The 16,223-nt window shown below is 33.7% G+C and overlaps 4 protein-coding genes across 7 annotated transcripts; 1 reads left to right on the top strand and 3 right to left on the bottom strand.

The window, feature by feature from the left end:
* Window positions 1–189: 189 nt before the first annotated feature.
* Window positions 190–2,302, bottom strand: LOC107263751 (E3 ubiquitin-protein ligase Hakai). Its single transcript, XM_015731293.2, has 5 exons — window positions 2,156–2,302; window positions 1,878–1,981; window positions 1,477–1,788; window positions 1,221–1,409; window positions 190–1,132 (listed from the first exon to the last, which is right to left on the bottom strand). The coding sequence occupies exons 2-5, from the start codon at window positions 1,977–1,979 to the stop codon at window positions 455–457; spliced, it is 1,281 nt and encodes a 426-aa protein (XP_015586779.1). The 5' UTR covers window positions 1,980–1,981; window positions 2,156–2,302; the 3' UTR covers window positions 190–454.
* On the top strand, window positions 2,298–8,436 carry LOC107263750 (CTL-like protein 1). Of its 4 annotated transcripts, none has more exons than XM_015731292.2 (13): window positions 2,298–2,355; window positions 3,571–3,735; window positions 3,821–3,966; window positions 4,060–4,451; window positions 4,537–4,626; window positions 4,704–4,843; window positions 4,915–5,101; window positions 5,186–5,317; window positions 5,390–5,534; window positions 5,610–5,750; window positions 5,834–5,993; window positions 6,065–6,286; window positions 6,361–8,436. In XM_015731292.2, the coding sequence occupies exons 2-13, from the start codon at window positions 3,622–3,624 to the stop codon at window positions 6,511–6,513; spliced, it is 2,022 nt and encodes a 673-aa protein (XP_015586778.1). In that variant the 5' UTR covers window positions 2,298–2,355; window positions 3,571–3,621; the 3' UTR covers window positions 6,514–8,436. The 4 variants fall into 4 exon arrangements, with proteins under 4 accessions (XP_015586778.1, XP_015586777.1, XP_015586775.1 ...); XM_015731291.2 differs by lacking the exon at window positions 2,298–2,355 and adding an exon at window positions 3,301–3,499; XM_015731289.2 differs by lacking the exon at window positions 2,298–2,355 and adding an exon at window positions 3,301–3,503.
* Window positions 8,437–8,862: 426 nt separating this feature from the next.
* On the bottom strand, window positions 8,863–10,489 carry LOC107263754 (ribosome biogenesis protein BRX1 homolog). The gene is made up of 4 exons (XM_015731297.2): window positions 10,127–10,489; window positions 9,644–9,920; window positions 9,195–9,550; window positions 8,863–9,124 (listed from the first exon to the last, which is right to left on the bottom strand). The coding sequence occupies exons 1-4, from the start codon at window positions 10,241–10,243 to the stop codon at window positions 8,981–8,983; spliced, it is 894 nt and encodes a 297-aa protein (XP_015586783.1). The 5' UTR covers window positions 10,244–10,489; the 3' UTR covers window positions 8,863–8,980.
* A 1,940-nt stretch (window positions 10,490–12,429) lies between these two features.
* On the bottom strand, window positions 12,430–15,743 carry LOC107263744 (ATPase ASNA1 homolog). Its single transcript, XM_015731276.2, has 7 exons — window positions 15,567–15,743; window positions 15,132–15,352; window positions 14,757–14,965; window positions 14,155–14,257; window positions 13,887–14,037; window positions 13,284–13,592; window positions 12,430–12,867 (listed from the first exon to the last, which is right to left on the bottom strand). The coding sequence occupies exons 1-7, from the start codon at window positions 15,585–15,587 to the stop codon at window positions 12,748–12,750; spliced, it is 1,134 nt and encodes a 377-aa protein (XP_015586762.1). The 5' UTR covers window positions 15,588–15,743; the 3' UTR covers window positions 12,430–12,747.
* Window positions 15,744–16,223: the final 480 nt, after the last annotated feature.

Genomic DNA, 16,223 nt, shown 5'->3' with positions numbered 1-16,223 from the left:
AATCTGACAGATGAGCAATTATGTCGTGTTTTGCAAAATATACTGTTTGTATAAATTTCTTTGATATGAATAAACTTACATGTAAGTTTTACTAAAAAAACATCAAAAATGTAAAATCGGACAGTATCATAAATTAAAACATATGTCCATACATCATCCATCGACAGGCAGTAAATCGGTATACAGGTATGAGTAAAAAAAAATTCTATTTATTGCTGTACAAGCATTATGAAACTCCAGCTAGAATCGCGCCATACTGTATCTCATAAGCTATATAAAATATATCAGAACCAATTTTCTGTACTTGTTAAGACATCAAGTATACAACACTTTAAGAGCTGATATTAAAAGCAGCCTAAATAAGTGTTATCAGTGTCCAAATATTGGCTATCGACGAGTAAGGAATTCATCACGATGCGTGAGAGCAAATCCATTCGAGCAGTAGTATTAGCTCCTATCTGTAAAATTGTTGTTGATGTTGAGTCCATTGCGGCTGTGGAGGTGGTGGTTGTTGTTGAGAAAGTGGACCGTATTGCGGCTCTTGCATATAAGCAGCTGGGGATGGTCTAATGGCAGATGGAGCAGATGAGACGTATTGTTGTTGAGGTGGAGGTGGCACGTACGTCACTTGAGGAGGATGTTGAGGTTGAGAATAATATTGCTGGGTTTGCGAAACTGGTGGAGGAACATTATAGCCACCGTAATTGACTTGCGGTAAAGGAGGCTGATAGTAATGATGACTTTGTTGAGTGTGAAGATCATGAGTATTCACAGTATTGTCTTGTATAGGTACAGTGATAAGATTCGTTCTCATGGGAGGATTTGTTGGGGGTGGAGGCGCTGAACTTTGTGGATAATTTTGCATGGGAATTATTTGTTGCGTTCTGTGTTGCTGCCTGTGTTCCACAGGCTGCTGGGTCACCATTGAATTTACACGTGGATCATTTCCCATTATTGGTTGCACCATATGCCCAGGCACTTGTTTCATTCGGCTGCTCTGCATCGATACTGATGGTACTTTTGCTAATTGGGACTCTAGTTCAGGTTTTGAATGAACGTATTGCGGTGGATCAACCTGCATTCCTTGAACAGGTGGCGGTGGTGCTGATATATGACGGTGATTAATATGCGCCTATATATTAGAAATTGTTCCATTTCAAACTGCATCCTATTTATAATGGTTAATTTTATAGAAGTACATAAAAAGTTATATAATGCACCTGTAAGTCTCGTTGACTGAGATATGTTCTTCTACATCCTGCATTACCATAGCGGGTTCCTCCATGAGTGCACATAAATACCGTGCCTAATCCTGTCTGTTCAACTCGAGATACTTTTTCCATGCAACGTGGACACACTTTGTCTTCTCTTTTGGCACATGATAAGCAAAACACATGCTTACAAGGAATCTGTAATGGTTTAATGCAGCAAAAATTAAGAAAGGCAGTCTTACATATACTGTTAATAACTACATACCATGCGTCCATAAATTAAAATTGGTTTCAAGCATTTATCGCAGCAATGTATCATTGGATTAAGAACTTTCTCCCCAATAAGGTTGACCCGGTGGTCCCATCTTAAACGAAGCATTGGCTCTGGTGGACCTCTGTTGATTGTCGTAAATGTTGGTGCTTCCAATTGCGATATATCGGCCTCTAAATCAAATTGTTGCTCAAGAGGAGGTTGCTGTACTTGTTGTGGTTCATGTTGTTCGGGTTCTACACTGCTTGTTTCCATGGGTGTTTCTTCAATAGTTTGAGGAGTGTCCTCTTCGTCACTTTCTATTACCTACAGAGATATGTATATAATAAAATACGGAACAATAGATTGCAATCTTCAGTCACAAAATCAACTTTTCAATAGTTATATCAGTATACCTTGACAGCTTTCTTGCCACGTCCACGCGCACGCCCTCGAGGTCGACCTCGACCTCTACCACGCGCTCGGCCCCTCAATCGCTTACTACTATCTTCCTCCATTACTGCAATAAATAATATAATCTTAAAAATTTGAAGTCATTGAGTCAAACTCAAAGTGTTATTCCTCAGAGGTTAGCTTAAAACTCAACAGTGAGCAAACAGTAGATAAACTTATCACAGTAGGCTCAATATATAATACGTATATATTAATTTATAATATGCATACAATTACTTACTATTATCAAGTATTTACAAAGAAAATTAATTGAATTCCAAATATTCTCTCAGAACATTCCACTGCCGCGTATGGAGCGGACCAATAGACCAATGAATTCCAATCTCCAATGAAATAATGTATGTGTGTTACTACGCCAGTGACACGAACGTGGTCCGCGTTCATGAACACCGGTTACCATGGAAACATTTTTTCAAGCAGGTGTGTACCATTATATTAGAATTAGGCTCCAACAATTATTCATAATTTGCTGACGATAATCAATACTTGTAAATAGATGTTTTATATTTTATTAAATCAATATAGGTACTCGTGGTACTATTGTGCGGAAATCATTGAGAACTCAATGTCTCCGAACGACTATCATTTTATCATTTTTGAGATATAAAATTTGACGTCACTGTGCAAGCAGAGATGAGTAGGGAGATGCACAACACTATAATTTTAGGCGACATCAAAATCATGGCGCTAAATCGTAGCGGCGAGTCTGGAAGTAGGATATTGTGATCATCGCCTCCGTCGACAATGCGAATCCCGTCGTAGCCGAGCTAAACGTGAACACGGACGTGTAGCTTGGCGGACAGAGGTTCTCCGCTACCTCATCGCTGGTTCCAAAAGCAATCCTTAGCACGAGACCGGGAACTATAGAACTTTTTAAGAACTCTTGAAAAAGCCTATTGTTGAAACATTTTTAAGACATTTTTAAGAAAGTGCGGTGCCAACCTGACACCCGCGTAACTCCTCAATTTTTAATAAATATTATTGGATCTTGAATTACTTTCAAAATTTATTCAAAGTATCTACTCCATATATTCTGCGAGATTTTGATTTAGCCTCAATTTTATATTTTGAAGAAGTAAATCAAGATCCAATAATATTTATTAAAAATTGAGGTGCTACATGGGTGTCAAGTTGGCACTTTCTTAAAAATGTCTTTAAAAAATTTCAACAATAGGCTTTTTCAATAATTCTTGAGAAGTTCTATAGTTCCCGGTCTCGTTCTAAGAGTTGCTTTGGGAACCAGCGGTGAGTAGCGGAGAACCTCTGCCCGCCAAGCTACGCGTTCGTGTTCACGTTTAGCTTGGCTACCACGGGATTTGCATTGTCGACGGAGGCGATGATCACAAAATCCTACTCCCGGACTCGCCGCTACGATTTAGCCCCATGCTTTTGGTATCGCCTAAAACCGAAGCGTTGTGCATCTCCCCACTCATCTCTGCCTAAAACCGGAGCGTTGTGCATCTCCCTACTCATGTCTGATGCAGATGCACACTTTGAACCACTGTGACTGATTAACTTTTATACGTATACGCATGTTGGATTGCACTTGGACCAATTTCATAGTGTAGGTTTGTAGATCCACTTGTTCAACATGCGATGATTACAAACTTCTTCGCATTCGTGTTTCCTTCACAGTTTAATGAATTTTGGTAAAGTTCTAACAAGATTGTAAGAAGAACAGTAATCATGTCGTGTTGTTGTGGTGATGATGACGATGAGCAACGCCCGGAATCTAATAGAGTCCGAGGATGCACCGATATTTTTTGGCTTTGTCTTTTCATACTCTTCTGGTTTCTTATGGTATTTAACGTTTTAGTCTATGTATTATACATTCTTTTAAGTTACAGACTTGTCATTTTATTATAATTTTTATATGTATGCACAGATTTTAATAGCAGCCTTTGCTCTGGTTTATGGCAATCCATTAAGATTAATTAATGGATATGATAGTTTTGGAAATACTTGTGGTATGAAAAACAATCAGAAATTTGGCAGTATGGAGCTTTCTGGACAAGATACTAGTGACAAGCCGTTAGTATAAAATGAAATGCTTAGTGAATAATACATGTGCAATATATTTGTTTATTTGATAATAGTAACTGACTGTATTAATAACTCTTTTAGATATTTGTTTTTTTTGAATATCAAGGATGTTAAGCAGTCATTGAAAATTTGTGTTAAACAATGTCCAGATAGAACATTGAATACAATGGATGATATATGTCAATTTTATAAAGAAACTGGATCACAATTATGTCATGATCGTCCAGGCAGTGATTTTACTGCCTGTAATACTGGGGATAGTAAGAATAAAACTGGATCCTGTCCTGTACCACCAGTGTATAGCAGCATTCCAATTTTAAACCGATGCATTCCAAAAGCTGTAAAAGATGTGGGTAAAACAATTATATCAAACCTATATGGATTGATTAACTCATGGGATTTGATAGAGCAAATATTAGGAGATTTATGCAAAACGTGGAGAGAGGTTTTAGCTCTATCATTCTTGGCTTTTGGTGTGTATAATTCTCCTCATTATTAACTATGATATATTATTAAGATATTCTGCTATATGAGATATTAAATTTTATATAATTTCAGTGTTATCATTGTTTATGATTGCAATATTTCATTTATTGGCGAGCATCGTAACATGGATTGTGATGATTCTCGTCACTGTTGCTTGTATAGGTAAGTTGTCACTAATTTTCATATATTATCAATTAGTCATTACGAGATTATTATATATAATAATAAAACTGTTGTAGCTGGTACAGGTTTGTTGTGGTGGACTTATATTGGCATAAAAGGAATGCTTGATAAAACAGATCCAAGTCAACTTTTGGAGGAATCTGTTAGAAACGAAAGGGCATTTTTGGCTTTTGCTATTATTGCTACAATCATTACTGTAAGTTGCATATAATACTACTGATTTGTAATTTCTCTGATCCAGTAGTTGTAAAATCACGTTTCTTCTAGATTATTTTATTATTTCTCTTGTGTATACTGCGTAAACGGATTAGCTTTATGGCCGCCTTATTTAAAGAAAGTGCAAAATGTTTGGCGGAACTTCCTGGCCTATTCTTCCAGCCACTATTGACGTTTGCAGCCCTCATTATTTTTTTTGCGTTCTGGGTAACAATAATTCTCTGTCTAGCAACAGCTAGTAAGTGTTTCTTTTTGAAAAGTTTTACGCTTAAATACATCGTACGACCCAATTCAGTACGTATAACTTCCATACAATTTTTAGATTATCCTGAAACTAAGTCTGTACAAATGTATGAAAATCGCATATTTGACTCATTGAATTTAAGTTCAACCGAAGCCAAAAGTGCATCGACTGAATCGAAACCAATTGAGATTTCTATCAAGAATTTCAAAAGTAATTAATAGTTTATACTGTTGTTTTCCTATACTTAGTTGTATGACTACCGTTAATTAAACAAAAATTTAGCGTTTACTCTAGTCGAATCTGTTGATGCTACATGGGTGAAATATATGTGGTGGGTTTACATTATTGGCCTAATTTGGACTTCAGAATTCATTATTGCTTGTCAAGATATAGTAATTGCTGGAGCAGTTGCACATTGGTACTTTAAGTAAGTGCTTGCCATATAATATTTTGCCCTGGTGCTATAATTATAATTCTAAATTAAATTTTTCTTTCCTCATAGAGGTAAAAACGCCAGTGCATCTCCCGTATGTTCGGCAATGGGAACATTAGTAAGCTATCATTTAGGATCCGTCGCTTGTGGCTCATTTTTGATAACAATATTTAAATTACCACGTCTAATTTTGACTTATCTTCACGCGAAGTAAGTAAAAGTTCATAATAACTATTAAAATTTTTGTATATGCATGGTTATCACCTGAATCTTATTTGTGCTCTTATTTACAGATTCGAGAAAACAAAGGAAACATCTCCTTGCGCTCAATGCGGTCTGAAATGTTGTATCTGTTGCTTCTACTGTTTGGAGAAATTTATCCGGTATATGAATCATAATGCATATACAGTAATTGCAATTGAAGGAACACATTTCTGTAATGCAGCTAGAATTGTATGTATAGCATCAGTATATTTTACATTGATTTAAAACTTTAATCTGATAATAATTCATAATATTTATAGGCGTTCACAACACTTGTCAGTAATGCACTGCAAATAGCAGTGATTAATGGAGTGGGCGATTTTATTTTATTTTTGGGAAAATGTTTCGTCACAGCCGCCACCGGAAGTGTCGGATTATTGTTCATGAGACAAGATCCAAGATTGCATTTTTATGCTGCTCCAATATTTGTCACCTGTGTTTTTGCTTTCTTTATCGCTCACTGTGTTATTTCCCTATATGAGGTTAGATATAATAATAAATATAATCATATAAAATTTATTGACAATTACTTTAACATATTTTAAATATGTTTCAGACTGTCATCGATACACTATTTTTATGTGTCTGTGAAGACAAGAATTTGAACAGGGAAAACGGTCGATGGAGACAATCTGCACTGGCACAAATAGGCTCTAATACAAGTAGTAACGGTCAACAGTCACATGAACTGGCTCCAATTAACCAATAAGTACAGTTTTAAAATTTATTGTCGCGTTTTCCAAGTAATTTTTGAAGTTATGTTATATTCTCGATCTTTCCAATAAGGGTATCGTGTTAGCTGCAAAATGCGAACACGTCGGTAGTACCAATATAGTCCAAAAGTTTTTCCAGACCGTGAATTTTTAGTCAATTTGCCTTTGATATCGTTTTATTCAATTTTATATCGCAAATAACTTATTTTATAATTATGTGTATGAATAACTTTTTATTCAGGAAAGTCCACGTTTACTCGGCATAAACTTTCAGTGCAATTATACAAAACTGAAAATAATTGTCATACAAAGCATGTAAGTCCTCGATTCGTATGCATATTATATATTTTTAGGCGCGAAGGAATGCATAAGTTTTGGATGCAATTGTTCCATAATTTAATTGGTAACTAACAATTATACATATACTTATTGAAGAGAATATGTCACATACTCAAATCGTGATTTACATAATCACAATTGCTAAACATTTATAAATATTAAAGACAGGGCTCAATTTAGATAAACTGCCTGAAATGAAATACGATAAAACAGAGTCTGCTTTAGCATAAGTATTATTGGTAAAACTACTGACAACTTTGCCTATGCTGACGGCGCTGATTCCGTCTATTTATTTTACTGCAGCATTTAGGCATTGAACGACTAATTACGAGTGAATAATCTATGTAGTATGTATCTATGTATGTATGTATGTAATCTATGTCTATGTAGTTTATGGATCGTTAGTAAATCAAAAAATATGATATATTTAGCACAATAGTATTGATATATTAGTATTCAAAAAATCTTCCGCATTTCGCATTTTATAAATGAAAGTGGACAATTTTAATGAATCTATACAATTAATGTGAATATATGAATGGTATAATGATGATGGCTGGATTAGTATTTTCATATGAATGGAAAAACAAAATTGCCATAACATAACTGAAGCTTACAAGGCAACTGTGAACTCGAACGTTTCATAATGAACTGTTTTTCAACAATGTGGTATATTATTACTTGAATACATCCAAAAGCCTAAATATTACTAGCAGTACTTATCAATATCCTACTGTAAGAGAAATTATAATTTAATGTAATTCATCGATAAACCATGGAAAAAAGACTTGTATTAATTAATGTACAAAATATTTTAAGACCTCTAAGCTGGAATCATTCATTAAAAATCTCTGAAATTTTTAAAATACTATCACAAGTATCACAAAATGAAAAAAATGAGATTACTAATATGTAACATTATTACATGCGTATAATTTATATTTGAAGCTCCTTTTAAGAATGTATTTCACTTATATCAAAATTATAGGAAAATTCTAAACAAAAATCCAGAGTGGATTTAATTTGGAAATCGTAAAGATCGATAATTATGCAAATTAATGATTAAAAGAGGCTAAAAAATGTTTTATGAGGTGTAATAACTTCCTTTTAATAATATTTTATGCTTACGAATTTTTTCAACATTTATAAAGTTGTTATAATCAAGATTTCTCAGATTAACATACTTTAAACTGGGATTATAAACTTAATGTAATTTTAATATACTGTGAAATGTACTATCCACTTGTTTACTATTTAGAATCTAATACTTCGATCACAATTGCAAGTTATTTGGAATATCATAAGGCACATATAAGACAATTATTGTCTATACATAATCATAATATAGTTTATGCACATTTTTATATTCATGAAATTATTTTTGTAAATCACATTATTATGTATAGTTCTATCTTCTAAACAGATAGATTCAAGTTTATTCGTAATAACGGAAATTTATGCTCAGAAACACCGCATATTATGAATTATATGGTCGCACAGAAGAAAAATTCACTTGTCTTACATGATGTTACGGTTTGGTTTAATAGTCATCAGTCGTCAATATAGAATTAATAAGGGAATTCGTCTTTTTTCACTACTCACATACAAGGAATTCATAATTCCTGATAGTTTTCTTGGTCTTCTTATTGTTCTTTCTTTTTTGGAACTTACAATTACACTGACTAGCTTATAATCCTCACACAACTTAAAGATTGCTGTCTCTCCATTTCTTTCTGCAATATATGATTCTGGTATAACGACTCATTGTGCCCCCTCATACGTACCTGAAAATCGACGTATGCAAATGCATGTGGATCAAATTTTTGCTTCATCGTACCAATACTATACCGATATCTTCGTGAACTGTGTCCCTTTTTTCCTAACTCACTTCACTTGATAAAAGAGATGATAAACAAATAATATACCTAATCAACTGTTTGTGTTCGCAACAGCTATCAATATTAATTCAATAGCCCAATAGTTATTATAAATATTATTTACTTTCCTTTAACAATGAATAGAATTTAACTATATTTTATATTAATAAATTTTTAATATTACACTGTATTACATATATGTATAGTGACAAAATACAGATTTAAATTAAATGTAGAATCATTTACTTTATGTAGTAACATCCTCTTTGAATATTTCATCCAGAGGATTTAGTGCATATGATTTTTCTGGCTTATTGGCTTGCAATGCTAATTTTTGTTCTACCCTATTAAGATATTTTCCCGCTGCTCTTTTACTTATTGATTGCCGATACTGTAAAATAAATATGATAAGTAACACGAAATAATGTTTTGCACAGTAATATTGCCATGGAATAAATTACCTTAGCAGGTGAGATGTAATTAGGATTGTCCCAGAGCGTTTCCCCTCCGAAACTACTTGCAAATATTTTCACAGGATTTAAAACAAACCTCGGCCCAATCTCTGCCAATCCTCCATCTTCAGTAAGGATTTGGAAATTTCTGAACCATATTCTATTATCAAGAACACTGAATGTATATACATGATCAAAGAATGGCTGACTTTTGGGATGATGATTTGGAACTCCAAATATCTGTGTGAGCAACTCTTTCAGCAGACTATATTGTGGGCATGTACTGAAATTATCATCAAAAGAAAGTAGAGGACGAGAACCCTTCAAACAATTTCCAGTCATTTTTAATTCCCCCATGGTGTAAACTAAAATATTAATTGATAAAACAACATAACAAAATCTTCAAATATCTTAATGAAATTTATATATGAAAGAAGTTAAGTAGAACAAATACATACTGTTTTCAACAAGAAATTTTACACAGGGTCCAGTGGGAACATTAGAAAGCCACATATATAAGTCTTTCTTCTTACGACCTTCAAATAATAAAGCTTTGTTGCAATTTTTCATTTCACACATTTCATTTACAACCTGAAGAGTTTTAGAACGCTCCATTTTACTCTCAGGGCGATGATGAGGCATAAGAGTCTTAATATCTTCCATCAGATGTCGATCCCTGTGGTTAATACCACGAGATGCAAAAACTAGCACACGTTGTTTGTTTATCCATTTTATCTAAAAAAAATTAAGGTTCCTACATTCCTCATAAGGTTAGATTATTTTGAATTGGGCGTAAAATTAATAATAAGAAATAACTTATCTACTGCATTTTATGTACAATCTACTATTCATAATGTTTAACAATTCTATATTTCTGCGAACAAATATATATTCATATAAATATTCCAATGAGGGTTATGTAGCTAAACTTGTATACAAACTTTCTTAGGTGCTGGTTCATCTGATGCTCTTTTGGCAGGTGGTAATTCTTGTTCCTCAGCCTTAGTTTCATTCTCCTTTTCAACTTTCCTCTTCCTTTTTAACACTTTCTTTACCATTATTGTAAAAAATTCTTCTATTTGAAAGTACACGTGCTAGTGCTCACTGCCGCGCGTTGTAAATGTGCTCCGGTTCAAATAGAAGGCGTGATCGATAATCTTCTTCTTGTTCTTCTTTATATAGGCTTAGTTTCCACCGCAATAAGAGTTGATTTGAAACAAGGTTGAAACAGAGGTGAGTCGAACGGTAGTTCGGTGGAAACGCCAAACTCAATTTTAGACCTAACCTTACGAATGATGCCAGGTTGGGCGAAATCAGGTTTGGTGGAAACGCGCATCTGGGGACCTGCGTAAAGTTGGCCGGCCAATTTTTATTTTTTAAACTTTTTTTAATTCCAATCATTTGATAGTCGTTTGATAGTCTTGTAAAAACGTTTGATAGTCATTAGTCTTTTCAGAAAATCAAAATCAAAATCTCGTGTGAAGTTGGCTGGCATTTTTTTGTTTCCAACCAGATTTTGTTTTTCCGGAGCTCAATCGATGTAAAACCGTTTGATAGTTACGAATTGACTAATAAAAACGTTTGATAGTCATTAGTCTTTTCAGAAAATCAAAATCAAAATCTCGTGTGAAGTTGGCTGGCATTTTTTTGTTTCCAACCAGATTTTGTTTTTCCGGAGCTCAATCGATGTAAAACCGTTTGATAGTTACGAATTGACTAATAAAAACGTTTGATAGTCAATAGTTTTTTTCAGATATCAGTGTCGCTATCAAATGCATGCAATGAACAAAGAAACAATGATGCGCTCTCTGCTCATTTTCGAACACACCCATAATGCTCTGGCGCACATGAAAAAGCTTCCACGAATGGACTTATAGCTTTTCCTGGGTTCAATTGACGCGAAATCGTTTGATAGTTGCGAATTAATTAATCTAAACGTTTAATAGTCCATCGTTTGCAACTATGTAGTACGAACAGTTTGAAATGTTTTAAAGGATCCTACTGGATCCTACATGCGGATCTTGTGGATTTATAACGTTAGTTGAAAAGATGAATGAAGAAGATGCAAATAAATATGTTCAACCAAAGAAGAGAAACATTTGGGAAGTGCATGAAATCTAAAATAATTTTTTGACATTTAGTCTTGGTTCCACAAACACGGTTTATGGTTTAAACATTGGTTTATTCCCAAAATGCAAGTGTCTGGCTATGTTATTATTTTCTAAATAAAACTGAATGTTACACAGTTGAACTTCGCTAACTCGTATCTCAGGGGCATAGCTAATTTCTTTGAGCATGAGAGGTTTCGCTTTATCGAAGTTGAGTTATAGAAGGTAACCAAAACAATATTCGACTCATAGAGGCTCGTAAAAATTCGCCTAATATAGCGGAGATAATCTTTAATTTAAGGCGTAGTACATACACACATAAATACAATTTATACAATATATATCCAAAAAATTAAACGTATTTTTCTAAACATTTTTTGGATGTCATTTCGAGGGAAAAAACCTGTGACTCGGAATCAACCATCTATTTGACTGATAAGCATTAGCTTGCAGACGGAATTAGGGAGTGTAGGTTGTTGCCGCTTCGAGTTGCGGAGGTCAGAGTATTGGAGTTTTGAATTATAGTGGTAGCCTTTGACTTATAGAGGTCAGGTTTCTTTAAACTCGAATTACAGAGGCAAAATGATGGACAGTAATACGTTCGAAAAACTTCGAGTTATTCTGTTTATTCTTCGAGTTACGGAGGTCTTTGCAAGGGAACCGACTGTGCGTCAGAATTGTTTGAGCCGACTGTACTACAGAAGCTTTTGCATTCACCAAGAGTACTTTTCACTTGATTGTTTTACCACTGAAACCACGATTTAAAGCTGGTTTAAATAGTCAAACAGTTAAGAAGCCACAAGCTCAAAGCTCAAAGCTCAAAATATAAATTTTGGATATACCGGAAGGTTTGAAAGGTTGTTCGCGCAGATCAATTTTGGTACCATGACCATGTACTAGTTTTCCGGGTGGTTTGATTGGCCACCGAACCTGTCAGGATACCTATGGTATTATGGATCAAAATCCAATAAAATATTTGATTTATCTATTAATTCTTTAAAAAAGCAATTACAAGATTTAAGGAAATTAAATAAAGTTAAAACGCAATCTCTATAGCAGAATTTATTAATTTCTCAAAAAAACATTAGATGGTATAAAATTTTCTGAGATAAAAAATTGTCCAGCGCACCACCAAAATGAATATTAAAATTTTTATTGGAGAACAATGGTACTCCATCAATTCATATGCTTTTATATGATGCTATTTTATTTTCTCTTGATGTTCTAATAAAGATTCACGATTTAAAGTAAATAACTGGAATTACTCAAGATATCAAATACCTAGCAATGCAGAAATAACATTTAGTAAAATCTTTGCCTTTATGATCTGAATTAGTTTACTCAAGATTATTTAAATTTTACGACAGAGCATTAGACACCCCACTCCATGAACAAATTCTAGTGCTGATTGCAATATTTCTCTATGAAACTGTTGAAATAAAATTGTAATATTACTAAGGCTTGTAAGGCTTAATCAGATTTTCAGAAAATTCCTGGACGTATTGAGCTCCGCGTACTTCTCGTTCTAGTAAGGGTAGCCTTGTCACATGAAAGTCTTCATATAGATCTGTAATCTGTGAGAGAAACAAAACGAAAATTTCTATACTTTACATGTTCAAACTGACAAATATATACTTGCAAATATACCTAGTAGCAGAACTAAAAGTAGCTGCTACAGGTAATGTACTCAAATGGTGTAGATACTTTTAATTAGGCTTTCCAGTAATTTTCTATCAATATTTTCATTTACAACCAATGATGAAATTGAGGTCGCGCATGTAAAATTAAGGGAAAGTCAATGTAGCACAATAAAATTAAAGATTTTATCCACAAACTATTGTTAGTAAGATAATATTAGCAAGTGTAAGAAATCAAAGTGCATATTTATCAGAAAAATACTGAACCGCATACAAACTTGTGACGTGGAATATTATAAGTAACAGTAAAGTTTATAGGGATAAATACTAAAATGGCATTATAAATATGTTACCTGATCTAAATATTTATCCTGAACCTTGTGTCTGGCAAGACAAAGTCTACATGGAACATCACCCTCTCTCAAAAATAATAGTTGATTCACGATAATGTTGTGAGTATCGATGCCACATTTAGTTAATTCTTGTACCAGTCGTTCAGTTTCATAAAGCGACAAAAATTCTGCTATGCAAACGCAGATAAAAGTTGTTTGCTCTGGATCTCTAAATTGTTCGTTCACTTGCCGAATAACAGTCAACATCTCTTCCATTTTGTTAGAGAACGTATCGACATTGAAGTCCGTCATGCCAAGAAGAGAGCTTATCTGGAACATTGTGTTAGTATAAAATGTATTATATATTAGTATACATTTTGAAAATCTGATGATTCTAATATTAAAATTTGTAATTATAACATGAAAATTCGTAGTTCAAGATAGTGTCAGTCACATATTTTTACAAGATTTATTTACAGTTTCTTAGGCTTTCATTACTCTCAGTATTTCCATATCCATATGTCTCAAGATGTAATATTAAACACAAACATGAAATTATCTTGAATATCACCTTCACTGATTTACCATTATTATGTTTATATATTAATATTATTAAAAACTGACCTGTGTGATAAACGGACTAATCTTCATTTTAAGCCTCATTAATTTGCCTAAACCTTTCTCGACGACTTGAGGGAATGACAGTAACCGTAATGTGTGCCCAGTTGGCGCAGTATCAAATACAACCACAGAAAAATTCATTCCTTTTACAAGCCTGAAAGAAGGGAAATCTGTATAACAAAATACAGCAGACTCTCTGTGATGCACTGGATCAGAAATTTTCATTTTAATTTATGTATATGAAACGTATAATATTCATAGTAATTCTTACTTCATGACCTCTGCATAACTCATTGCTTCATCAATACCAGGGAATGCTCCAACAATTTCTTGCATTACATTTCTACTTAATCGCATTGCTTCACCACCTAAAACTTTAGTAATTATCAGAAATTAGTATTATACCACTTTAAGTAATATTACGATAAAAAAAAAGTTTAGGTAGTATTAAAAGAAACCTAGCAATGAGCTATAAGTTATTGTATTGCAATAACAGATATTGTAGTTGGTTCACAAGTTTAATGTGTTTTTATAACAGATTGAAAACAATAAAGTCTCTAACAAGTCATAAAGATTGCATTATTTACAAATTATCAAAAAAAACATTGAACTCATAAATTGACTAATGCAACTACTTCAAATACTATTAATCGTAGACAATCGCATATTCGTAATGAAATTAAACAGCTATATAAAATAGAATAAATAGAAAACTAAATATATATATATAATTGAAATATGATTTGGGTAATGGAATATACATGAATCTTTCTTATTATATTTGATCTTTTTCATTCTTATATTTCTGTGTTTGGATAGAAACAATCCATTGCTGGCGTTATCGAATACAAATACTTGATTTTAATAACTCACCTGTTTCATTCTCAAAATATTCTTCTGGTAGTTCTGTGATACCTACATTAGGATCAATCTCCATAGCAAAAAGATTATTGAAACCTTTCACCTTTGTTGGTACTTTACTAAACTTTTGATCAAAAGCATCAGAAATATTATGCGCTGGATCAGTTGAAATAATAAGTACATTTTCTCGCACTTTAGCCAACTGGACTGCTAAGGAGCAACTGGAAAGGATGGAAACATTATTAGAAGAAACATTTGCCATGCTATGATAAAAAAATATTTCGTCGCATTAATTTTAATAGACTTTAGAATGTTCAAATCGTAAATTTACGTTTTCTCGCGTAATACTAATCATTAAATATAACGTTGAGGTTACATCTCATATACCTGCACGTTGTTTTTCCAACACCTCCTTTACCACCAACGAAAATCCATCGTAAAGATCGCTGCTCAATAACGTTTCTTAAAGATGGTTCAAATTGTTCACCTTCTTCTGTGGCATCCGTATTCATTTTCACTTGCGCAAAAATTAAAATGTCATCAAAAGACGATACACTCCTACTCTGCAACTGTCTGTGATACACAGCATGCTCACTAGTAGTCTCTTCCTACACTGGTCAAGCGATGAATACTTATGTGTGTTAACTCATAATTTGAATATTTTTCATTTTGTGAAGTTTTTATAGCTGAATACACATCTAATACTTTAATTTATTTTTCTCATTTTTCACTCCAACAAACACGATTGTAAATTTGCTATACGTTTTACGTAGTTGCTTTATACACATAGAATGTATGCAATTGATATATGTATGTACACACCGTTACAAAATATGTTTGCATAGCCCTTTTCAAAGTTTTTACGATTTATATAAAGGTAATATTTCATACATGCGACCGTGACAACTGTTGCGCGACGAAATCACGCTGCTTGGTTAAAAATTGACGGGATATGGATGTACTTTCGTCCCTCGTCGAGTACTTTCTGTCGCACAAAGTAGAGCCAAGATGAACTTTATGCGACAGAATTCTATCTTGTATACGACCATATGCAACGAAGCCTGCAAACCGTGGAAGACGTACGTGGATAAAGTTAGTAGATTTTTATTAGATTTCTTATATAAATTTTCAATCCTAGCAAGCTAATGGAAATGAGCAATATAATTATAATTATCAGAACTCCAAGACAACTCGCAGAGCATCGCCATATTTCATAGATGCGGCGGAACTCTTCACACCAGCGTTGTTTCGTCGCGCGACAGTGTTGCAGTCGCATGCACAGACAACTTCTTGGATACACAGCACTCCCGTGCTTTAGGGCTCATTCAGATCGAAAGCAGCGGGAAGCGGGAAGCGAGCAGCGGAATCTTGGCCGCGAAACTAAATTTTCTGCCTTTTTATATTAGGTAACCGTATGAAAGCATTAAGAAATAAGTTATTTGCCTTAATTACGTATATAGAGTCAAGTATACTACATTG

This window comes from Cephus cinctus, unplaced genomic scaffold (assembly GCF_000341935.2).
Source record: "Cephus cinctus unplaced genomic scaffold, Ccin1 Ccin1_scaffold0160, whole genome shotgun sequence".
Classification (NCBI taxonomy): domain Eukaryota; kingdom Metazoa; phylum Arthropoda; class Insecta; order Hymenoptera; family Cephidae; genus Cephus; species Cephus cinctus.
This window is presented reverse-complemented; position numbering and strand designations above follow the sequence as displayed.